At 36.9% G+C, this 27,244-nt stretch overlaps 1 protein-coding gene across 1 annotated transcript in view; it reads left to right on the forward strand.

The window, feature by feature from the left end:
- Window positions 1-27,244, forward strand: part of Brinp1 (BMP/retinoic acid inducible neural specific 1) — a 190,095-nt gene that overhangs the window by 114,053 nt on the left and 48,798 nt on the right. The window contains exons 3-5 of the mRNA XM_032902854.1: window positions 2,070-2,260; window positions 10,273-10,442; window positions 13,045-13,150. Of these exons, the coding sequence (XP_032758745.1) occupies window positions 2,070-2,260; window positions 10,273-10,442; window positions 13,045-13,150 (467 nt within the window). The remainder of the gene's footprint in view (window positions 1-2,069; window positions 2,261-10,272; window positions 10,443-13,044; window positions 13,151-27,244) is intronic.

Genomic DNA, 27,244 nt, shown 5'->3' on the forward strand with positions numbered 1-27,244 from the left:
AATCACATCCTTCTTTATACATCCTGTGTAACTTAATTTACAACAATCTGGAAAGGCTATGCTTCCTGGACTCACTGTAGCTTCCTTAGGACAGGCACTATGTTATGATTATAGGTGTCCTTTAGAGTTTTATTGATTGTACTTGATTGACTTACATCTCTGTTTTTGGTATCTTGTGTTGCTTTGAAATTTGAACTGTTTGCCAAATCACAGAAAATGCTTCCTTATGCTGATGTGGACCATAACTGCTAGAGTGCACAGATGAATTCTGATGTTGAAGCTTTTTTACTGAACTCAAGTTTCTGTAAGCGAAGAGTCAGATAACACCACCTTATTACTAGAGCTTATTCCACATGATTCTAATGATTTCCTCTTTTCTTTTACCCTGTGGTCCTGTCTTCATCTGTCTAGTTTATCTCTTCCATTTTCTAAGAGAGAATTGGGGGGGTTAGGACTTTCAATAAATGTTGATTTTCATCATTTATCTGGTCTCACCTTACCTCCTCCTTGGCTATTGTATTATCTCAAAAGATCCAGAGTATGTAAACAAGGCAAGTCAGAGAAGTAGACACTCCAGGGAAGCTGCATTATTGTTATGAATGAAGGGGGATGTTAAAGCAAAAGCAAGCTTAGTCAAATCCTACTAAGCCTGAGCTCTTGTATCTTTCCAAGTTACTACCAATGCATCTATAGTGATTTACATGTGCATCCATGTGAAATTTTAAGAAGATAAAGTCATTAAACAATGTTTCATATTAGATTAATGCCCTGTGATTTTCAGTCATTTTCACAGTGTATTTCATAGAACCCTCATATCAACAGTCAAAAATAAACACTATTCATTGGCTTTGTAGATGTACAATGATATACAGTGGAAACCCATGTTTTCTCCAATGTTGTAGCACTGAAATTCTAGCAGGTTTAACAATATGTGCAGTCCCAAATTCAATGCTTCTTTGTTAGATCATCTGTACATTAAATGAAGAGGGTTATTTATAGTTTTCTACATAGCTTTCAGAGAATTGCTTTTTTTATACCAACAAAGTATGAATTATGTTAACTCCCACTAAATTCTGGTATTAAAATGAGATCTGGGACCAACACTCAATTTTTGAAAAGTCTTGAGTCTCAGGTAGTTTTGTGCCTCTTTCCTGTCCTTTTTTCTCTACTGGATTCCATTTTTATCTCTCTTCCTAATTTCCTTAAATACTTTCACCCATTTGCTCCTTCATTCCTCCTTTCAGACTTATATTAAATCATTCCATGTAGAACATCAGTGGGCTGATAAGAGTATAAATGTAGAATTAACTGAGATGTTTCTATATGTGAAATAAATTCATAGTCTAGTGATGGCGAGGGGCAAGCAAGAAGATTGGAGATCTTGTTCTGACTTGATCCTTCTTGATTCTTCCTTCAGAAGAAATCAGCAATAAATCATAATCCAGTCTTACAGAGCTGGTGTGATAATTAGAAAAGAATGGGGTTTTTATTCTTGAGAACTGTAATGTATGAAAATCATCATCTCAATCATAATTAATCACTTGTATCTCTTGATTATTATTTCTTTAACTCAGTCTTTCCATTAAAAACTTAGTTAAAATAGTGGCCCCTGAATTTTGTATTCTTGATGATTAGCAAGAAACTTAAGGGCCTGGCTGTGACTCTGATTAAGTATCCAAAGACCACAGTAATTCTCAATATATATATATATATATATATATATATATATATATATATATATATATATAAAATTTGTGGATTATATGGAATTGAAAATTCTCAATCAAATATAAAAATAATTTACAGACCTGAGGAAGCAGTTGTCATCCCAGTATGTGAGAGGTAGAGCCAGGAGCAAAATGAGATCAAGACCAGCCAGGGTTATAAGGTGAATTTCAGCTTAGCTTAACTGCAAGTGAGTTGTAATCTGAAAAAAAAATATAATAAAATGAAAACTAACTACAGATAGCCTACCTTCTAAAAGAAGTGCCTAAATGGGGTGCATGGGTGGTCTGTGGTGTGTGGCTTCAACTGTAAGCTGAGGAATGTTGCCTCTCTCTCCTGCTCAGGGAGTTTGCCCGTTGGAAGGTGAGGAACACAGCCATAGAAAGGAGAGACCTGGTCCGTCATCCAGTGCCCCTCATGCCGGAGTTTCAAAGGAGCATTCGTCTGCTTGGCAGGAGACCCACCACTCAGCAGTTCATTGATACCATCATCAAAAAGTACGGCACACACCTGCTCATCTCTGCTACATTGGGAGGTAGGTCAGCAGCTACGGGGCCATGATTTCACCATTTTTGTTTCCAAGATGACAGGAGAATGGGATGCTTTGAGAGCCAAGACATTTTAGTCTCTCTTCCTTATATATCTCTCAAAAGCATACATTTCCATAGATGCCAACTGTCTTGGCTGCTGAGATCATGTCAGAAGAGATGATCCACATCTACATAAAGTATAATTTTGGAATATTAACTCTTGTGTAAATATGAATTATTGGAATAAAATATTTTTAAGAATGCTTCATGTTATCATTGTCCTCATACTTCTGGGATGGGATCTAATTTTGGGAAAATGAAATGTCACGTGAATTTAGGGAATTTGTTTTGTTTAAGTCAACATTAAGGGGTGATATTTTAGGTTAGCTGTATGTAAGTGGACTATCGTATGCATATTCTATGGGATTGGAATAGGTTAATAGGAAAGTAGGCCAGTTGCTTTGCTCTACTCAGCCTTACCCATATTCCCTTCTAGGGCAATCCATCTGTGAGAGAATGAGTAAAGGGAGTAGACTGAAACCAATGAAAAGACCACAGGAACAATGGGAACTGGTATAAACTGGGGCATTTAAGTCATGGTGTCCTGACTGAATGCATCATTTGATATCCCTTAAGCACTAAAGTCTTTTATTCTTCAGTAACTAAGTTCACTGTACTTTCTGAAAATCTTCAGTGCTTCAACACCTGTATAGAGCTGATGAGATGCACTTGGTTATGGACCAAGCAAGAGAAGATAAATCAATCTGTTGGACAGACTGAAGTGTTATTACAACGTGGATCTTTTCCTTTAGAACATTTGTACTTACCTCATGGACGCAGTGGAACTTTAATTCAATAGGGGGGTGTCTTGATTCTTTTTTTTTTTTTTTTTTTTTGGGCTGGGGACGGAACCCTGGGCCAGGCGCTTCCCTAGGCAAGCGCTCTACCACTGAGCTAAATCCCCAACCCCAGGGGGGTGTCTTGAAAAAGGCAGGTGGCAGTGCTTTTTCAGGATGAATATACACTATTTGTGAGCATGGAGGTCTTCATGTGTGTGAGCATATGTGCAGATGCACACACATATAAGTGCATATGAGGAGTTGGGGATTTAGCTCAGTGGTAGAGTGCTTGCCTAGCAAGCGCAAGGCCTGGGATGGTCCCCAGCCTGAAAAAACAAAAAAAAAAAAAGTAAAAAAAAAGTGCATATGAATGTATGAAATCTCAAAGTGGATATTAGCTCAAGTTGCTTTCTGTATTATTTATTGAGATAATTCTCTTGCTGAAGGTGGAACTTACTGATTTGGAGTGGTTGCCTATCAAACCCAACGGAACTCTTCTGTCTTGAGCTATCCAGAACCCTCAGGATTACAGGCATATGCTCTCATGCCACCTATTTTCTTAGGTCCTCATGCCAAAAAACAACATGTTTACTTACTGCAACATGTCCTCAAATTCTTTGAATATATTTTGATGATAAAAAAATCAGCAATTTGATGACTTGGGGAATACGGTATAGGTGTTGGATAGATAAATTCATTCATTATTAGGATCACTTTAGCCACTAGTTAAAGAGGTTTGCTGCAATGTGTCCATTTTATGTTGTCTATATTTCTCAGAACTGGAAGTTAATTTCCAATAGCTGCTTTTACTTTATAAATAATAAAATCAGAACCAAGAGGAATTACAATTAATATGTGATACAGCTAAGTTCAAAATTCAAGATTTCCTGATCACGAAACCTTCATTATTTACAAAATCACATATCAGTTGTATCTTTAACCACTTGGCAACTCATAAAACTATCCTCTCCAACAGCCAACAGATTATCATTTATTTTTAACTCTTATTAAGCTGATATTAAATAAAGAAGGACTTTCATTGTGGCATTATTAGTAAAAACCATACTCATTTGTAAAAAGAAAATGAGGTGATTTCTACAGAACCTGGCATCCACTTATACCCTTTCCTTTAAATGACTCCCAGCTCCTTTTTCACAGAGAAAACATAGTTGATGCACAATTCTTCCATTAAAAGCTGTGCTTTGTTCTCAGTCCCTGGAAATTCAGAGTAACAAAAGACATTTCTTTCTCCATGAAATATATTTTTAATTTCTCTGAGACAAGGTGGTAAATTATTCACAGAGCCTTGTTCCTCTCCTGTTTTTACAACACAATAGTTTAAAATATGCAAAGCACTGAATTGAAATCTGATGTTGGACAGCAGTCTCTGAACATTCACTCAGGCCTCACTGAGGATGGGCAGAGCAGCTAAGAGAGAGACATTTACCATGGGTCAAATACTGTGTGTTAGAATCTATGCGAGGTTCTTCATATTACATCACTTCACTTGTTCACTCACTCATTCCTTCATTCATGCTTGGAAAAAATATTTCTTAAGGGCCTTCTACTGTACCAGGAGTGAAAGGGTTAAGGAAGTATTTTAAGGAAAAGGACAGGGTCTAGAATGAGCCCAGCTGCATTCTAGTTCCGCAGTACACTTTTCATCCTCTCAGATGTTACTTCTGCAAATACTTAGTTCGCTTTGCCTTGCTTTCATTTTTTGTACTTAGTCATACTAATAGCTTTCTTTTAATACATATTGTGAGGGTTAAAAGAAAAGATACATTAAAAGTCCTTAGCACACACTGACATGTGGCTTAAGGGCAGAAAATGCTGAGTTCACTGTCACTAACAAATGCTTGCTATTGTTGTCTCTATCATCACTGTTATTATTTAATGGAACTAAAGAACTCAGGGTATCCGTGATCGAAGCCATATCCCGTCACTCAACAGAAGAGTGGGAGGTATTCAGAAACTCAGATTCCTGCCAGGATATCAGTTTCCCAATCTCTATAAGAAGTGTAGAAAATATTATTTATTATAGTTTTTTTTCTCCCTTGGAACACTGTATTCACAGCGAAGAAATGCTTTGATAAACCTTCTGAGGTGTCAAGTAAGTTCCTAAGGGCATAATTAAATAACAAAAGACGAGTCTTAAACTGTCATGTACAGGACTAGAAGTGCATTTGCTCAGCTCTTTAGGGAAATGAAAGAGGAAGGACTGAGTGGGAAGCATACAAGAGGTGAAGAAGGGACCAGCAACTTAGGCGTTTCCACTGGCTCTTTTTAAATTTTTTTGAAAACTGTTACATTCACAAAACCCCTTGATAAAATGATCTGATGGAAACTAGTTTAGAGAGAAATTCTGTGTTTGGAATTGCATACAGTAATTTTCCATAGTCCCTCTGAAAGTCATGGTTTTGGGTTAAAGAAAGCATTTTGTAGGCTAGATATCTGTGAGATATGCCTGATTAAATGGGCATTCATGCTTGGAATATGTGCCTACCTGTTTAAAAGGCATACATACGTTCCCTCAAAACTTGACTGTGAGTGACTGTCCCTCTTTATGGATATGTGCACAGTCTCACATAAATACACATATGCATATATGCTTATATGAGAGATTTTGCATGTATAGAAATGTAATACTATAATCAGACCTTATTATACATAAATATGAGGACCCATGCTCCTTCCTTGTCTATTTATGTGTTCTTGTGATGGAACTTGGTATTCCCCACATTGCACATAAGGAAGCATTATTTTGGCGGAGACGATAGCAGCTAATAAAATCGTAATGTTTCTAAAGAAAGGGTGAGAAAATATTACATCATCCCCAAGTTTTGTTACCTCAGTGCCTCCCACAGAACAGTATTTTCCGTTGACTCAAAAAGTAAAATAACCAGCTTCCAGCTCTCTCCATTTTCTGTGTGCTGGAGTTAACAGTCTTGCTTTGTGCCTCTAAGGAAAAGTGCTTCAGGGAGTAAGGCAAAATGCTGGAAAGACTAGAAGACTGAGGAAAGGCCTGTATGGGGTGAAGAAGCAATTTGCTGAAATGCCCAAGTGGGAATGAAGCTCCAAACAGCACATTCTCTTAATATACACGAAATTAAGTCTTAATAATGCAGCAAGAAGTCCATTAACCCCTCTTGATCTAAGGCTTACTTCTGCCAGCTCTCCGTCCAGAGGGAACTGGCTTGTTTCACCTTCTGTTCTATAGGCCCCTACGAGAGCCGAAGCTGACATGTGGAATATTTATTTCTACTGCCTCATTGCCTTAACTCCTACCCTCACTTACCATAAACTTCTCTACCCATCTATTGATGCATTCATTTATCCAATCATCTGTCCACACATTCATCCTCTGCCCATCCATTTACTTGTCAAATGATAACAGAACATCTGCTCTTTGTTGGACCCTAGGAGAAGCATTGAGTACATTAGAAAGATGAATTGGGTGATTCACATTTACTCTTTCCACCACCCACTGTCCCTGACTCTTAAAGTGCAATTGGATATAAAGTCATCTCTAAGCTAGAACTTTTCAGGCTCAAAGCGAATAGTAGCATTTCCTCTTATCCAATAGGGAGCGGGGAATATGAGAAAATGCAAGCTTATATCCATTTCAGAATTCAGTCAAAGTATATGACAAGAAGTACTTGGATCATCTTTATCTGGGATATTTCAATCTTGATGCTCAGGTAGATAGGTCAATAACTAAGCCCTGTAGAGTTGATATGTTTCCATATTTATTTCTTTCTGTATAGTCTTACGATCATTTACTAAGTACAAAATTCATGCTCATGTGTGCTAAATAGGAATAAAAAAGGACTTTACAAGTGACCCAACCTCACAGTACTTCTGATCTAAAGCAAGGGAAAAGCCATTAGCTTAGGAATCCCTAATGAAAAACAACAGGATATGTAGTATGTTGTGGCATTGAAGGGAATTGTGGGCATACTTAGGAAGCATTATCAACCCAGGTAAAGTCAGGAATGGGAAGCAGAGAGACAGATTCTAAGGGAAGGTCTTATCAGACAAAGAGGAATGAATTAATGTTAGCCAGGACAGAAAAGCAGAGTGAGGTAAAGTGCATTCATTTTACATAGCAGAGCAGTCAACCAAAAGAAAGAAAGAGGGGTGCATTAGGCAAAACAGGGTTGTTGGCAGTCAGGTAAAGAGGAGTTTGTTTTGTACAGCAGTGATATTTAACACAGAAGTAAAGTGGAGCATGCATTACTTGATGAGTGTATGTATAATGAGAGAGCCCATGTTCTCAGGACTTGTGGTCTATGTTATTTACTGAGGTCTTACACACTGGTCTCTCTTTCTGTCTGTGTGCCCCTCTGCCCTGGTGATTTATCTGGAATATGAAAATCATCTTAAGCTGCTTTTCCCTACAGCCTTCTCTGGATAATAGAAACAGTATGTAATCCCGAGTAGAAGCACTCTAAGCTATTTAAAATTCTCTCCAGGTATTACCTAGTTTATATCTAGCTAGTCTAGTTCTCAGGTCTGTGATTTTACTCACCAACTAATTCACACAGTCTCTCAATTTTATCCATCTCTGTCTTCCTTCCCTCTTCTTGCTGTCTCCCCTCCCTTTCCTCCCCCCCTTCTTCCCTTTGAAATTTCCTTCCTTTGCTGTAATACACACACACACACACACACACACACACACACACACACACACACACACACACACACACCTTTTAGGGAAATAATGGCTGGGTTTAAACTCAGAGCTTTGGATATGCTGAACACATACTGTACCATTGAGCAACATCGCAGCCCCATCCTAATTAATTTTTCAAGGGTTACAATGGACCAGACATACTTCTAAAGACTACATTTTTACAAGGAAACAGAAAGGGGTGGAATTAAATTTAATAGTACATTTGATTTAATGTAACACATTGAAAATAGCCTCATGTCAACAAGGTAGTAAAAAGAGTACTACCAATGAGAGTACTACAATGAGAACTACATTTTTATACTAAATCTTCTTGTGGCATTCCATTTCATAGCATAGCTGAGTGTCCTAGTCTTTTGTCATTGTGACACCTGCCAAAGTACTCAAACAGGGAAATGCCAAGCACAGACACTAGACCCGAGCTGAATGTACAATCTGGGGCAAATTGCAGGCAAATGATTCCTTCCCTTAGGTTGATGACATAGTATTATAGCCAATCCCTATGCAGTTCTTAGGGATGTACTTGGGTATGCCAGATACAGGGCTCAGAAGAGGAATTGATATTAGCAATGGCCTAGAAAGCTGGGTAAAATTTCAAAAGTCAAACATTTAGGAGAGGGAGAGTTCACACTTCACCTGAAAGTAAGTTTTCTGTTCTTTCTTCAACTCAAAATGTCATTCATATTCTAAAAACTTTCCAGTTGTCCTACATATCAGGCTTTATGCCTTGGAATGTACTATGAGGCGTTGTTCCCTAAATATTTTATTTTGTTCATTCTATGTAATGGTAAGTGCTGTCTAATGGATATCTGCAATTATCAAATTATTATAATTAATACTAACAATATGTTTGCTGAATGCCATGTAGGATCCAAGTATTTCCTGTCTCAGAACCCTTGGAAGGAGATGCAGCTTGTGTCAAAATAATAATCAACTAACTCACCTTTTAATAACTATTTTTATTTTGCTTTTAAGCTCTGCAATCTGATTATATGTCCTCTGATCTGTCTACTCCATCAGTCCTGTGTTCTCCCAACACCTCTCACCTTTATCTTGTGTTTAGTTTCCATGTTTTTCTAGTGTGTCTCTTTGGCTGCTTGTTTTATCTTATGGCCCTGGCTGGCCTGGAGCTCACCACAGTTCAACTTGCCTTCAAACTCACCAATTTACCTCTGACAACTGAGTGCAGTGACTAAAAGTGAATATCACCACCCCTGGCTCACTTTTATGTCTATTTTTCTTTCTCCTTTTTTTCTTCTTTCTTTCCCAACCTCCCATCCTCACTTCATTCTTCCCACCCACCACACCTCTCATCTTCCTTCTCTCATCTTCCTTCTCTCATCTTCCTTCTTTCCTTTGTGGTGGCTGGAGTCGGGTGCACAGCTTGCTTTGTGCATCCTTAGAACACGCTGCAGCATCAATTGAAAGGCAGAGTCAAATGCTAATTGATTTTTAAGTGTTAAAATGAAAGAAAGAAAATCCTTGCATCTTAACGAATTCATTCTTGCTGATAATCCCAAAGGGATTTTGTTGCTGTTGTTTTGTTGCTGAGCTTTGTTCTTGTTCTTTTTTATTTCTCCTGTATTGCTGATATTGCTAATGATTTAAGTCAGGGATGATTTCAGATGGAGAATTAAGAAATGTAGACATGTTGTCCGTGAAGAATGGAAGCAGGAGTGTGGTAGCCATGTCTACTTGCTGACGACATCTAGAGTTTTTCACAATCTTACATTGAAATAGATTACTAGCACATCCAATACCATAATACCTTAGTAGTATTAGGAATCTATATATGAATTTCTAGGAAAACTCATGAAAGAAAATCTATAAGTTCATATAGTTATATTTATATCTGTAAGATAGATTTTATTTATAACTTAATTCCACTGCTCCATTCATCAATCATCTAAAAAGTCTCTATCTCTCTATCTCACTCCTCTTTCCATACAACCACCTAAGAATTTACCTGTCTATTCACTCCCTTTCCTGTATCTGTCTATTATTACTCTTCATATCTATTACCTGGACTTTGTCTATCAATAAATGAGTACATTGAGAATAAAAAAAGGATGGATATGAAGAAATGATAAGGAAATAGTAGCAAAAATGAAAAGGAAGAATAAAGTTGTATTGAGGAAACAGAAGGAAAAAAAAACAAAGAAAAGGTATCTATGCCAAATCAATCATAAACGTTCTTAGAACTAGAGTATTTCATTAGGTAAGACAAGGCCCTTGAGATACATGAACAGGTTTATTTGGAGATGAACTGTGATTGCTGTTCATTATTTGATGGTCATTGCTTTAATGGGATCTATAACAACTCTGGATTACATCTTCTCCACTGTGCCCTTGATTTTATAGGTACAGGGATATTCAGACTGCTTGGTTGGAGTATATGTCTGTTTTCAGCATCCCAACTCTGGAATCCCTCATCCCACACTGAAATTGGAGTAACCTTTCTCATCTTCTGTTCTTTCCCCTGCAGGAGAGGAGGCTTTGACCATGTACATGGACAAAAGTCGCCTCGACCGGAAGTCAGGAAATGCTACCCAAAGTGTTGAAGCTTTGCACCAGCTTGCATCATCCTACTTTGTCGACCGTGATGGCACCATGAGAAGGCTCCATGAGATCCAGATTTCAACTGGAGCAATCAAGGTACAGCCTTAGGGTGTACTTAGATTCTCAAGATAACAGAACCACGATAGAGACAATCTGAAAGCAGATAGCAAACATACTTTGCTTCACCCACCACTCATATCGATCTTACCAAACCTCTTAGAAAAATGAGTGTCTTCATTAGGATGGCCTTATCTAGTGACTTATAAATATATTTTGCTATGACCATTGTTGAATTAACTACAGTGCTGTCTGTGTATGTTAAATAAATGATTTTATGGACAACTACTCACTTGTGAATGAATACTCAGCCATCCTGCTCACGGATCACTGTTCATTTGCACTAACACTGCCCACAGAACATTCCGAGATACTGGAAATATCTCTATCTTTACTGGCCAGGAAGTGGGTTTAGTCACATGTGATTAATTAGCGAACACTTGACTTTGATTACAGAGGAAATACCTTTGTAAGTCGATTCGATTTTAACTAATTCAAAGTCAAGGAGACACGTTGACTATATTAGCTCTGGACTATCAAGTCAGTGGCTTTCAGTACAGGAAATTTAAGATTCCATTTCCAGTACAGGGAGTTTAGAGATGACCTCTACAAAGAAAGTGTGGGAGGACATTCTTCTTGAAATAAGGAATTAATTCGTCAGAGGATATTTTTCCCTGTCCTAAATTTTCTGAAACTAGATTATGCGTGACATTTTCCATCTGCGTCTTTGCTCTAACTTCTGAGTAAAATGTACATCTTGTCTCGTATTAAAAATCTCTAAGACATCACTAGAGAAAAGAGACAGAGGGGGAAGGTCAAGTTGGACTCAGGCAGCTTAAATCAGAAATTGATCATTAGTAGAAAAACCTGTGAGCGGAGGAGAACCTGACTGGGGAGGAAGGTAGCAAGGAGAGGAATGAATCAGTTCAACAAACAAAGGACTAGCTTATCCAAGAAGAATCATCTATATTGGGGGTATTATGTTATTAAAGAGTTTGGCACTAGAGACAGATCTTTATGAAGCCATGAGAGTCTGGTAGCGGCAAAGGATTGGTTTTCATTATTGCCAAGTAGTTCTCTACCCCCAGATGAGGTATAGAATTGAGATATTGAAGCCCTGTCAGGAGATAATCCTCTTCCGTGCATCCTGGAATGTGCAGCCTGCTTCTTTAGGAGGGATTTCTCAAACAAATTGCACAGAGGCCTCTCAATGAGCCATTTTTACACTAACACTGGCTTCTATGCGCAATTTGGCTCTGGGAAGTTTTTTTTTTTTTGTTTTTTTCCCGTTTGCTTGAAGCTATCTCAGGACTCACAACACTTGAACATGCCTCACTGCTAGATTTGAAGAAAGCCAGCCTGTGACCCAGATAAAGTAACTCTAGTAAAATAAGTTAGTAATGTTAAGTCTTACTCAATGAGAAGCATACTATTATTCAGCATAAACAGAAGGAATTATTTGAAAGAAAGAAAGAAACAAACATTGGGCAGCTGGTAAAGGTACTTACTGCATATACCTGATTACCTGAGTTTGATCGCCTCCTATTCAAATAAAGGTTGAAGGAAGAGAACAAACTCCACAAAGTTGCCCTCTGGTCAATATATGTATTCTGTGAGATGCATGCTTCCAATTACATAATATGAACATATGGAGAGGTAAATATGCACACTGATGATGATGACAACCATGATGATGATGATGATGAAATATTAATAATAATAACCTGAAAACTATAATCACTTTATTTCTTTATATAAAAGCACTGCTAACTTTACAGAAAATGGAAGCTAGAGACTGAGGAAGGACAAGATACCAGCCTACATGTATAAGATGCTCTGTATCTCCCCACAAGTAGGCTTTCCCTTCAGTGGAGGCTGTGCTTTTACAGTTGAACACACACTTCAGCTCAAAAGAATGGGGAGTAAGGGAAGGGACCATTATATACAAAACCATTTTAATTTCATGGCTATTTTCATTCCATGCAGAGGTTTTTTTGTGTCGCCATCTTGAATCTTGGAAGACAAAGTTACAAAGACACGATAGATAGATTCTAGATTTATTTATTCATTAATCCTGTAGTGGCACTCATTGGAATTATTGCTGAAGCTTCTTTTAAAACTGGAGACAATTGTACTGTTTTGCCTGATAATGGTACCTGTGTACTCATTGCCATTTATAGGGGCATTTTGTAATCAGCGGTCATTTCTGAAGACTCCCTGTGCCAGGCACTTAAAGTTTTCACATGTGTCCCCCATTGATAGCTTGAGCTTGCTTACACTTAGAGGAGTTAAGTGACTTCCTTATGTCATATGGCAAATTAATGATAGTGGTTTTTATTTTTTCTGATTTTGAAGCCTAGGCTTGAGAATTCCATATTTGTGCTTCAATGTATTTATTTATTCATTCATTCATTCATTCATTCAACACCTAGCGTGATACTGTGAAGTGAGAAGTGGTGGTAGAGAGTGGGCATTATGGATCCAGTCTGTGTATTTGGTCATCTTTAATGTCCTGTCTCCTTATTCTGAGACACACATTCCCAGGCACAGGCCAGACATCTGCCAGTTGTGCAATCAATTTTTAGTGTATGTTACAGACCAGTATGCCGAACTTACTTTTCTCACTTAATGTCCACTCTAGGTCACAGAGACACGCACTGGGCCTCTGGGCTGTAACAGCTATGACAACCTGGACTCTGTGAGTTCTGTCCTTCTGCAAAGCACGGAGAGCAAACTGCACCTTCAAGGTAGGAAATTGATGCAAAATGGATCAGCACTAGATGTGCATAGAGGGAAATAGTTCCAGAGAGGACCAATAAGAATGAGGCACATGGAGAATAGGGAAGAGGGAAAAAATTCAGAAAAAAAATAATTAAAATTTAGAATATGGAAATCAGGCAGCTATGAGTTGATACATAAGAATTTTAACATATACAGAGCATGAAACTGTGATTATTAATTAGTTTTTAGAAAAGAGCATGAGAATGTGAGTGCTAGCAGATTACTTTGATAAAATACGTCTAAACCATATTATTTATAGATGCCTGATGCCTCAGACATATTATATATTAAAGTTTCATATCTTATCATCTTATTGATTGGATTTCTAGTATTTTTGGAAAGTGATGTTTAAATAGCAAACACAAATAGTATTCTCTGTTATTTCCTTTTTATTGGCTAATCATTTGTGGGTTTTAATGAAAAGATGCATACACCCTTTTTGTAGATTTACGAACTAGCAATGCTCAGTGCTGGCTGGTATATAGAAAGATACATCTGGCCATACCCTTTAAAACAACAACCATTATGGGGATTAATTTTTGATTTTTGTAAATGTTTCTCTTTAATCAGCTTTGTCAAATTTATATGAGTAAATTTATACCTTTGGATTTATATCACAATAAGGGAAGGAAGTTATATATATATATATATATATATATATATATATATATATATATATATATATATAAAATGATGTTATAATAAACAATATATGCTTTCTTTAACTTTTTGAGATTACATATAATTATATCATTACCCCTCTCATTTCTTTTACATATTTTTAAAAACTATAAAATGATCTCTATTTTCTATATGTGAAATATAAGTGAATTGTCTCACAGTTTAAAACATAGTATCAGGCCAGTAGCAAAATATTATTTATAAAGAATTTTCTAAAATAAGAGAAACTGATCTGGCATTCATTAAACACTGGAAGATTTCTTATTCAATGTCACTGGTTTTAACAATGTAAAAGAAGAAAATTAATCCTGTAAAAAAATGCCGGAATGTCAAACGAGGTTACTTTGGGAGAGTGAAGTTATATACTATTTTAAGCTTCTAGTTGCCTTTTCAACTTTCCTTCAATGATCACATATTAATTTTACAGTCAGGGAAAAAAAGGTATGCTTTAACTTTGAGAAGACAAAAATCATGACCTTCATAAAAAGTATATGCTGAAGATGGTTCTGAATGTCACAGGCAAGAACTTAAGGTGAGACTAGCAGGCACAGGGCTTAGGAGAGCCTAACAGGACTTCTACGTTCTAGTTCCTTGACAGTTCTGTGATTCATGTACTTATTACAGACCATAATTGGCAAATAGTGTAAGCAGAGCTTACCAGTTTCACTGGGGATACTCAATGAATGTCTCCTAGGGAAACTCAGACCAATATAATGGTTTCATGTTTTAACACACACACACACACACACACACACATACACACACACACACACACACACACACACACACCACGCACACACACACAATGCGCGCGCACACACACACACACAGCAATATCATCTCAGATACTTAGAAACAAATTGAATTACTACCTTTTTAGTAGAGAAAATAGTAGATAGGAGGACTAAGTTTTAAAAAATCAGGTTGGGGGACACATGGCCCATAGGCCTTGAATGAACTAGAATTTTCAGCACCTCAGTTCATATGATACCTGAAGCAAGTCTTTAAGATTAATCTCAAGATTTCAATATAGGAAGTTGGATGCCAGCGTACGTTTTGTCATGTTCTGTGCATGCTGATGGTACAGAGAACAGTAAATTAAATTATAACTGTAATCAGCTTAGTAAGATAATCAGATGTTACTACCAAGGAAAATTTTGAGGTTTTTATGACACTTGCAGTCGAATTTACCATGGATCCAGTAAAGTTTAAGCTTCAATGCTTTCTCTCCTGTCCTTACATTTTTTCAAATTATGTATTCATTTTCATTTTTTAAAATTCCTTCCCTCTTAGATACTTCTGTATAAGACCCTGCCCTCTAAAACCTCAGTAGTCCATGGGTGCCAAAGCTAGAAGTATGCTTGCCACTCAGTAAGACCTTGACAATCCTGTCAGATATTTCAGAGCTGAGCTGAAGGACTGAGTCCATATTTAAGTATCTTACATTAAAAATGATGCTGAGAGAGTGGAATGTTTGGAGAAAGGCTACCAGTAGTAAGAAAGAATATTTACTTGAAGCACACAGATTTGTCTGAATTATATTGGTAGGAGAATATCTAAAGCACTGACTTACAGAAAACAGCTATCTTTGTTCATATAGACAAAATGGGCCAGAATCAATGTAGTAGGGAGGGGAATTCTAGTACCCTAGTTCTATCTCAGTTTAAAATGAAATTTTATTTATTATTTTCCCAGTTCCAAGGAATCAAAACTATAGCCTGTGACACACATATTATCACAATGAGGAAGACACTTAGCCTCAAAGTGGCATGCTCAATGCATATTCCTGCCCAAGCAAGGAGTGAGCTAGTTGCTGATGCAGTGGTCTCATGTTAGCTAAGCATTACAAGAAAATATGTTTGCAAATTGCTCTTTCTAACTCTGTGAAGAATTGAGTTGGAATTTTGATGGGGATTGCATTGAATCTGTAGGTTGCTTTTGGCAAGATGGCCATTTTTACAATATTAATCCTGCCAATCCATGAACGTGGGAGATATTTCTATCTTCTGAAATATTCTTCAGTTTCTTTCTTCAGAGACTTGAAGTACTTGTCATACAGAACTTTCAATTGCTTGGTTTAGTCACACTGAGGTATTTTATATTATTTGTGACTTTTATGAAGGGTGTCACTTCCCTAATTTCTTTCTCCGCCTGTTTATCCTTTGAGTAGAGGAAGACTACTAATTTGTTTGAGTTAATTTTATATCTAGCCACTTTGCTGAAGTTATTTATAAGTTTTATAAGTTCTCTAGTGGAACTTTTGGGCTCACTTAAGTATACTATAATATCATCTTCAAATAGTGATATTTTGACTTCTTCCTTTCCAATTTGTATCCCTTTGACCTCCTTTTGTTGTCTGATTGCTTTGGTTAGCTTTTCAAGTACTATATTTAATAAGTGGGAGAGAAAGGGGATAACATTTGAAATGTAAATAAAAATATCCAATTAAAAAAGGAAAAAAGGAAATATATTTGATAAAAATATTACACAGGTGAGTCAAGTATTATCAAACAATTAAGTTGAGTAATTTTGATGAAAGTGATTTGTTACTACTCTAATTTATTTTATTTTATTTATCTTCATACCAACCAACGTTTTTTCTCTCCCTTTTCCTCCCTCCCTCATAACATGTCTGGTCCCCATCTACTACTCCATTTCTCTTCAGAAAAGTGCCAGCCTTTGTAGATATCAACCACCCATGGCAAATCAAGTTGTAGTGAATCTAAGCACCTCCTCTCCAGCTAAGGCAAGCAAAGGAAACCCAGTAGAGAGAAGCAATCCCAAAGGCAGACAACAGAGTCATAGACATCCCTTGTTTCCACTCTTTGAGTCCTACAAGAAGACCACTCTAACAATTGTAACATATATGAAGGTTCCCTGGTTGACTACACAGTATCTGTCATTGCCTATTGACTCAGGTTAGTTAATTCAGTGGTTTTTCTTGTGATGTCCTTGACCCCTCTGGCTTCTACAACTCTTCTTCCCCATCTTCTGAGGAATTTCCCAAGCTCCAACTAATGTATAGCTGTTAGGATAGAGCATGTGTTTCCATCAGCTGTTGGGAAAAGCCTCTCTGATGACATTTGGAGTAGACTTCAATCCATGAGTGTAGCAGAATATTATTAGGAATCATTCCATTGACTTTTTTCAGTTTGTGTTTGGTTCTTTCACTTGTCTCTGGTCTATCCAGCCTCTGCCTATTGGCCCTTTTGTTAGTGTCAGGGTTTGTATCCCTCTCAACTCATGAGACTAGGTATTGGTGCACCACACCCATAATTTGTCTGTCACCTTTACCCCACTAAATCTTGTGGTCATGACAAATTGTAGATCAAAGTTTGCTGATTTGGTATCCCAAGCCCTCTACTGGAAGTTTTGCCTGGATGGGAATGTTTTAAATCTTTTCTAGTGGCCAATATTGAGTTTTATAAAACTGATGAATCATCAAAATTTTACTGAACTGTGCTTCTAATTTACAACTAGACTACATCTATGAACCTTTTAGATTAAGTCAATATCTCTATATATGATTCTATATTTGTTTATATCTGCTACATATATATTTATCTCTGTATATGTTTTATGATTGAGTATAAAATATTTACATAGTATGACCTATGAACCTATGTCACATTATAACACACACACATATATGTATGTATGTACAATACATATATACATTTAAAATTCATTTCAGTAGTAAGTTAAGAATAATTATAGGATGAAGATCAAGAGAAACATAGCTTCCTTCAAGGAAACATTTATTTTATCAATAGAGCAAAGTGCCAGCAATAAAAGTACTAGATTATAACAGAGAAGATTATGAGGGCTATTACATAATATCAAATTATAGATGTTTTGTGAGGATAATTCCTGTGAGAAATATACACAGCTTGAGATCTGAAGGAGAAATGGGAAGGTAGGGGCATAGATGCAGAGGCTGACAGAAGAGTCTTTTAAAAGGAAAATTCAATGAAATTAAAGTCTTATGAGATTAAAACAGAAGGCTGGTGGAGAGAAAAAAACAATACTATTTAAAAGCCTTTGCAACTTTTGATGCACACTAATGAGCTGAATATAAATGTAAGAAAAGTAGAAATTCTGGGAAAGTTTTCAAAAAATATTGCATGACGTGAACTATATTTTAGAATGCCATTCTTTCTCTGTATAGGGAGAGCAAATGGGATGAGATTTGTGACAATGGGGCCATTGGGTTTAGAAAATGAGATGAAGAAATAGACCAATTGGAGAGATATTATGGAAGCATTATGATACATGTTCAATGAAATAAGACATTGAACCATTTCAATAATCGATTCAGTGAGATGTGGGGATGCCACAGAGAAAATGAATAGACAAACATCTATGATCCAATGTAATGTGTACTGTAATAGGAAGAATGAAGGGAGTACACAGCACTATGGGCTTCAGGAAAATGGGTAGTTGATATCGTCAGTACAGGTGACAGAGTCATAGCAAAAGACACAAAAAGAGATCAAAGAAACTTCTTAAATACTAGACAGAATGACTTTGAATAGGCCATATGCAATAACCTAAAAATACTCAGTATAAAAAAAGACTGAATATTGAACATATTAAAACTCTTCATAAAATATACTATTAATAGAATGTAAATGTTAACACAATGCATGGCAGAGTTCTTATATAAATTATATGAATAACTTCTACATGATGTTAGAATAAGGAAGCTATCCTAGTTAAAAAGGAAAGAAAATGGATAAAATGCAGGTGTAAGTTGTTCACAAAAAAGAATCTATAGATGGCAAACATCTGAAGAGATGCTTAAGTTATCAGAAAAAATGTAGATGAAAACTGCCTTCTAACACTACCAGACCATAGAACTCCAGGGCACAAAGGAAAAAGCTTGACAGTACCAAGAATTGAAAACCGAAGTCATGGGTGCTTGCACACTTTGCCAGAGGGAGCATAAATTAGTTACAGCAATTTCGGAAAGTGTTAATGATATGAACTAACAATCACATATGCGGTTTTGCTATGACCTAAACATTTTAACTCCTAGAGGTATGCCAAAGGAAGTGTATCCAAGTCTACAGAAAGCCATGACTGTTTATAGCAAATTCAATTAAAATTGGAAAAAATAAGGAAACCATTAAATTGTATGCCTATCCTCAAGAAAATAAATACATTGATAGTGTGAGCCCCTCATACAGTGATGAGAAAACATGTCCCTGCTTCATGCAACAATATGGGAAAGTCTCACAAGTCTAACACTAAAAGTAAAATAATTCAGGCACAAAATGTATGTATGCTTTATAATTCTATTTCTATACTGGTCCAAAGTTGTAAAAACACATAGTTTTAAACATCCAAAGACAGGGGGAACTTTAGGGAAGACAAATGGGACAATGACTAAATGAGAGCAAGTAAAGTTCCTGGCGCACAAGTAATGTTGTTTTCCTTGGACTAGCTAGTTGTACCTGGGTATGTTTGTTTTGAAAAGCCATAGAGTTAAGCACACATTATTTAGATTTATGCATTCTTATATATACATTATGCATCTATTCAATATTTATTTAATAACACACTCAATCTTGACACTTCTGCCAAGAGACATTGTAAATAAAGCGAAGGCACAAAAGAGCTCAGCCCAGCCAGAAGCAGATCACAGGACTGCGGGTAGATAAGACATTATGGACAGCATTTACCATGTAATCAGTGATTTCACATGTGTCAGTGACTGTACCAATACAGACCTTACAAATTTTCTTTGATTCCTGATATTTATTTTGAATTAGTATTTTCATTTATTTTATTAGATGGAGTTTTTAGTCCTCATATGGATTTCATAAAGTCAGTAAAAGTAATATCCTTATTTTGCAAGTAAAATAACTGAGTTTCACTGAGCTTGTTCAATGAAGATTCAAGTTGGAACTTTTACTTAGACCTCCTGACCTCATAGTTCTTCTTCAAATTAATGTCTTTCTATGAACTCCTGTCTGTCTCCTCATTCCTTTGAACAAGACTGTTGGGGGTGGGGATTGGCATACTGAATAAGTTGACTTGGAGAGACTAAAGGTGAATTGGGCACTTTAATGACATTTTTTGCCATGTGGTGTGACATAAAATGTTCACTGAAACAGAATAAAAGGAAATTAGGATAAAAAGGAGGGGTGGACCCAGAGATTAAAAAGTGAGTGAAAAAGATGATGTGAAAATCAAACACAATTGGTAGTCATAGCAGCAACCACTAAACTACTAGTAATAACAATAACGGCATAATGATAACGTCTTATTTTGTGATTCTCTCTTCAAGGAGCTCATCACATGTTTTGCCAACATAGTTATGTAATTTAATGTAGTTACCATCTGGTGAAGTATAAAGATAAAAGCATGCTGCCTCAGTAGCTCAATAATTTGGAAATGGATGGATGCAGAGTGAATATTTTTCCGAAAGCTATGAATGGTATCCAATTTTATCTATTCAGAAAGGCATGTGTTCATTTGGCAGTTTTAATTGAGCATCCACTACATGTCAACTTCAATTTGATGAACTGGACAGAAAATGGTTAATGAGTTCTCCATGTCATTATGGTGCTAATATTCGGTGTGTGTATATAGGAGGAACAGACAATATCAGGTTTGTAGAACATGTAGATCATAGAAAAGAATTCATTTTAAACTTAATCTGGAGAAACCAAAAAAACATTGCAAATTTAGAAAGTGACTTGATCTGCTTTGCAGTTTAAACAGATCACTGTGGCTGTTGGATAGAAAAGACTGTTCAAGATGAAATCGTGTACATGGACAGTGGTTGGTGAGGCTGGATTATTAATTACTGTGTGAGAATATGGTGTCTATGATGGTTCCAACGAAGACAGTGAGTAGTTAGAATATTTATGCATATATTTTAAAAACCAGGCTGCAATATTTCAAAAAGGAAAAGGAAAGGCATTTAAAATTACAAAAGGACTTAAAATAACCTCCAACTTTAGAACGAGCACCTGTAGTGGGATTTCCACCATTTGGACACGATGAGTCTGCAGGAGGGTCATTTTTGATGGACTGTGAATAATTTAAACATAAAATGGTATTTTACTAATATACAGTTATTATTTAGAATGCCAGATGCAAAAGCTGAGGCATCAATTAACCTAGAAAGAATATGAAATTTAACAAGGTTACCTCATGAGAATTTGGGACTTTTTTTAAAGGAATACAATCTTTGAGCCACAGGAGATTTAACAGACAGGTTTGGACCGTAAGATTATGATGCTGAGGAGGGAGGGACAGAAGAATGAGAAGAAGCAGCAACAACAACACAGGGAAAAATTGTGATTGGGTATGATCACTTAGTGGGAAAATGGCTTGCTCTGTTAGCACAAGGACATAAGTTTGGTCCCAAGAATCTACATAAAAGTGAAAAATGATGAAGGTTACGTTCTCGTAATTTCAGGCCTAGGGAGGTGAACACAGGAGAAACTCTGAGGCCCACTTGGCCAGTTGACCTAGCTCATTAGACAAGTAGTAGGCAATAGAGAGACCATGCCTGGAGGAAAAAAAATAAACACCAGTGGCCACCTGTACACCTATGCATCATATGCAAAATGAAGACAAACATTCACACATGCATAGTGCATGCACTCAAATGAGAGAGGGAGAGGGGAGGACAGGAGGGAGGGAGGGGAGAACTACCGAGTAACTATTCAGGAAGACATGAATTAGAGTTTAGTATTGCAAAATTCAATACAAAAATGTTTTGGTTGTTTTTACATATGGCTCAGTGGGTAACTGCACAAGGTTGAGGACCTGAGGTCTGGAAGTACAACAAAACAACAACAACAACAACAACAACAACAACAACAACAACAACAACAACAAATTACCCAGAACACATAACACACTGGCCAGCAGCCAGTCTAGCTGCAATGGTTAATTCCAAGTTAAATAAGACCTCTTGTTCCAAAAGTAAGATGTTGATGGGATAAAGGGACACATGCAATCTTCAGACTCTGGCATTAACATGTGGCCTCATGGTCAAACTGCGCCTGTATTCATTTCTCTCTCTCTCTTTCTTCTCTGTCTCTGTCTCTGTCTCTCTCTCTCTCTCTCTCTCTCTCTCTCTCTCTCTCTCACACACACACACACACACACACACACACACACACAGTATGTCTTTTTAAAAACCAGACCATTATGAAATGTAGAAACTGATACTGATATAAAATTGAGGAGCACTGAAAGGGGAAAATTGGATGGAGCAACAGTGAAGTGAATAAAAACCTTGAAAATAATGTTTCTCAGCATGTACGGAGTGAGATTATGATTATGATGAACTCTCAAGCAAATTACACAGTGCTATTGTATTTAGCAATGAAGTAGCCTGAGACCTGGAGCATCAAGTGATTTTTTTTTTTCTTCTTAAATGCAGAATCGCCAAAACCTTTCTTTATTTGGCTATGGGAATTATTCTGTAGACAGGGAAAGATTAATGCTCTGGGCATGAGGAAGTTGAGCACTCAAGAATAACTGGCATTCTGTGTATGACTGGAATCACCAAATAGAGACAGATGATTCTGTCCACTCTGATTGAGGAAGAGGAGAAAATGGGTTCCTGTGTGGGATAATTTATAGATATGAGAATGGGCAGTGTTTTGTTAAACTTCTTGATTATTCTTTTCAGGATTTAAGTTTCATGATTTCAGATTTCCTTTTTCTGCAACTGGATTGCTGCTTATAACTAGTAGTGCACCAGTTTAATTGACAAGGTATTCTTTGCGTAGTGTACATAAAACAATGGTATGGTTTACAATGAATGGCATCTCAGACACAATGGCATATTCTATTTTAAATCCCAGTAGAAAAAATTGTGCCATTTCTAATGGAGGAAGATGGATGGTAGGAGGGTGAAGGTCACAGTGTGTGAGGCGGGATAATTATGATTGTCAGGCAACACTTTTACTTTCTGATCCCATTTGATGATCCATCTTGCTTCAGCAGCCAGTGTGGTCTTCTCAATGCTGCATCAAAGGCTGTTGCTTCCCATCATCAAGCCCTTCAGTGCATCTTTAAAAAATTTGCCAAAAAGAATGTTACTAATATGACTCTCCATTAAAGCCTACATTGCTGCTCTATAAAGACAATATCTCTTCCCAATCCTTTACCATATTTTATTGAATTCTTCTTAGTCCAATGACAATTTGCTGATGACATGGGGATCTAAGCATTTTTCTGCTTTGCATATACCTTTGTGTTGTTTCTCTATGTGTAGGGGAACGGGTATTCAGGAATAGGATCTTACCATTTAGTTCTGGTGGGCAACTTCAAAGGAGAACATTGTCTGAGCTAACAATTTGTACAGTTGTGTTTTACAGCTGGCAATCGGTTTTTCACTTTAAATTCTGACTTTGGAAGCAACATTATGCATCCTTGCATGGGTACTTCTGTTCATAGTTTTGTTTGTTTTTTTTACTCATACTTTTTGATGAGTTTATACAATAGTAAGATTTAGGTAACTTTTTCATAATCTTTATTTTTGTTTAATTACCCCCAAATTCACCAAAGTCAAACCTTTCCATGCCTAGGACTTTCTTAACTACCTTTAGATCACAGTGATTTTTCTAATAAACAGTGTTCATAAAGAGAACTCTCCTTTCCTCCTACACTACTATAAATTTGAATTCTGCTGCCTCTTCAGAGAAAAGCATTGACCACTTTGGCCTGGCTTATTTCTATTAGTGAGACTTTGTCTATTTCCCATGTACAAAGGCTTGTTTCAAGAAATGACCCGGACTGAGAAAAAAATAATTTCATCATCTGTCATACCCTTGACATGGTAAGTGTCATCAGACATGTTACTGCAGCATGTGAACCTCTATTCTTTATGTAATTCCTGGGAATGTGTGCTAGTGAGACCCGTGCTTTTGCTTATTTGTCTTTCCATCCTCCATGGTTTATAGGCTTGGATAATGCCAAGTACACACTAGAAATATGGTAAATAAATATCTATAAGTTGACCTAAGTTTCCTTAACACATATTTTGTAGCACAAAATATTAAAAATACCACAGTAACAGAGATGATGTTATAAGAAAAGTATGTTAACATTCAACTTTAGTTTTTTTATATTTATTTTTATTGGGTATGTTATATATTTACATTTCAAATGTTATCCCCTTTTCCCCTCTCCCATTTCCCTTCTCCTCTCCCCCTGGTTCTATGAAGATGTTCTCACTTCCACCCACTCCCACCTCAACACCCTGGCAGTCCCCTATACTGGGGAAACTAGCCTTCAGAAGACCAAGGGCTTCTCCTAATGATGTCAGACTGTACCATTCTCTGATACTTATGTGGCTGGAGCCATGGGCCCACCATGTGTACTATTGGGTTGGTGGTTTAGTCCCTGGGACCTCTGGGGGGGTCTGTTTGGTTGATATTGTGGTTCTTCCTATGAGGTTGCAAACACCTTCAGCTCCTTCAGTCCTTTCTCTAACTTCTTCATTGAGGTCCCTGTGCTCAGTCCAATGGTAGCTGCAAGCATCCTCATCTGTATCAGTAGGGCTTTGGCAAAGCCTCTCAAGAGACATCCATATTGGATATTTTATGTATTTACATTTCAAATGTTATCCCCTTGCCCAGTTCCCCCTCTCCAATACGCCTTGCCCTGCTTCTATGAGGATGTTCCCCCTCTTGACTTCAGTTTCATGATGCTGTTCTTTTATAGACATCGTCTCTCTGTTTTAGGCCAGTTATCTGCACTACCAACTACTCACTAAATATTGTTCTTCTTACTTCAGAAATGAGAAAATTAAAAACATGAAAATTTAGTAAATAAATATGTTAATCTAATACTTTTCAAATTAATCTTAGGCCAATTTTTAGGAAAATGGTAGAAAACTGCCATGTCATGTGCCAAAACATCACAAGAATGACCTCTATCCAAGCCACTAATACTGCACATCTAAAAGCTCTTGAGCTGGGCGTTCACTCTGTAGAGCTCTCAACTTCATTGCTTTCCATGTCCCTGGTAGGATGGCCTATTAAGCTGTGCTTACATCATTCAATTGATGTCCTTGTCTAAAATCTCAACATTTTCCACATTCTTCAAATAATGGCATAGTCAGAACTGTCACAATGGCAGCCTTACTTTCTGATATCAACTTCTGTCTTAGTTATTTTTCTACTGCTTTAATTATAAGACACCATGGCTAAAACAGCTTATAATAGAAAGATTTGAAATGGGCTTCCATTTTCTGATGGTTAGAATCCATGATAGAATTGTGACTGAAACGGTTGAGATCTCATGTCTTGATCCAAAAGTAGGAGGTAAAAGAAAACATTGGAAATAGTATGATTCTTCTGGAACCTCAAAGCCCACACCCAGTGATGAACCTCCTCCAGTAAGTCCATTAGTTCTTCTAAACAGTTCCATCATTTGGAGACCAAGTATTTAAATATAAACTTAAGGGTGGCATTTCCCTTAAAGTACCACAGGTTCCTAGTCTTTGAGGCTCTAAATTGACTTTATTCTTGTGGTAGAATGAGTAATCCACGCACTCTAACAGGGCTTCATGGCAAATGTCCTTGCCCAAAAGCTAGTTTTGAGGAGGAGGAAGAGATGGTAGAACATGAATTCCTTTTTTCTTTTCCCATAAAACCCAGTCTCTCCCAAATCCCATTTCTCTGCGTTCTTGAGAGCTCAGGAAAGTACAGTATGGTTTTGGTCGCTGTATCAGTTCACAAGGAGTAATTCCTGGTCAAAATTGCTCTTTTCTGATCCTCAATAGCCTTAGAGGCACTGGTCAGTTTGCATTTTTCTGCCTTCCTGGGTTGTATGTTCAATAGCAGAACCTTTGTGATAAATAGAAGTGCCGACTGCCTTCAAATTGCCTGTATCCAAATGTTGATCTTCGTTTCTATACAAAGGAACACCCTATTTTCTCACTTGTCAGAAGAAGGAAGGTTATTGTAAAGATGCAGATCGAAGATATCAGTCAAAATGATAATAGAATGGAGATGCTTAGTAGACAAGAGTTGATGATTGTAATTAAAATGTTCAGCCTCCTCATATATTTTAATCTGCAAAAACGGAAATCCCAGCATTTTTCTGCATTTAATTAGAAAATGTATATTACCAATCAATAGAGGTGATACAGTAATATTCATGGCTATCATTTTGGACAATTATTATATATCAGATATATCAATACCTCATATTAACTTCAGCACAAATCCATATTTTTATTTGAAAATAGAACCTCACAGAACTCCTCTAACTTGGAGTTGTCAGGACGGGTAGTTGAGCTCAGGTCTACTCAAAGGCAGTCTGTCATCTGGAATATTACAGTAATTTTTCCAACATAAAATGCAGAAATAAAGAATGCTGCTGCTTATAAAAGCAATTACTTTTTATGTTTCCCCTCTATTATAAACACTTAAACGTTATAATACTTTGTGTAGAGAGCCCATACCTGTTGTTAAATGATGAACCGATGAACTTTTGTGTGCACCAATGTAACTTCTTTCCTTAGTGATTTTCAAAATAATCTTTATGCAGAAAAGACCACTCCCTTCAGAATGTGTGGTCAGTGAGTACCAGGATGTTCCAGGAGGTGGGATTGCTGAATGTGCTACTGAAATCTGTAAGGAACTCAGACGCCTCAGTTGGAAGGGAGATGGGAATTCTGAGCCAGTGTCCACTTGCTGGAATGGCAGTGATGCTGACACTAAGTATGTGAGGGAGTTACATATGTGTGTGGTGGTCACATGAGACTTTTTTTTAAAATAGACCTGTCAAAGATGTAGCATGGAAATCCTTTAAATAGAGGGTCTATGTGGTAAGTTGGTTAACTTAACAACCAAGTTCCAGTAGAATGTTTGTCAGTGTCAATGATTGGCAGAAATTAAGCATCATGGTGACCAAATCCTGAATAACTCAGCCCAGATGATTTAGTAGCCACATAGGAATAAAGAACTTATTTATTTTTAAAGATGCTTAACTCAAGAATTATTTATTTCAACAACTAACATTAAAAGTAAGAATCTCGGGGTTGGGGATTTAGCTCAGTGGTAGAGCGCTTGCCTAGGAAGCGCAAGGCCCTGGGTTCGGTCCTCACCTCGAAAAAAAGAACCAAAAAAAAAAAAAAAAAAAAAGTAAGAATCTCCAGCACAGCTCAAAAAATATTTTTTATGTGCATTTAATATAAATCAGATACAACACATCTTCTCTTATAAGAACAATTGTGCAGGGTTGCTACTTAAATATCATGTGTATCTCAAGAGTTCTATTTGTAAAGGATGTTTTTTAAATTGTGTCTCTGTGTGTATGTGTGATTGCATGGGTATTTGTGTGTGTGTGTGTGTGTGTGTGTGTGTGTGTGAGAGAGAGAGAGAGAGAGAGAGAGA

This window comes from Rattus rattus, chromosome 1 (assembly GCF_011064425.1).
Source record: "Rattus rattus isolate New Zealand chromosome 1, Rrattus_CSIRO_v1, whole genome shotgun sequence".
Classification (NCBI taxonomy): Eukaryota; Metazoa; Chordata; class Mammalia; order Rodentia; family Muridae; genus Rattus; species Rattus rattus.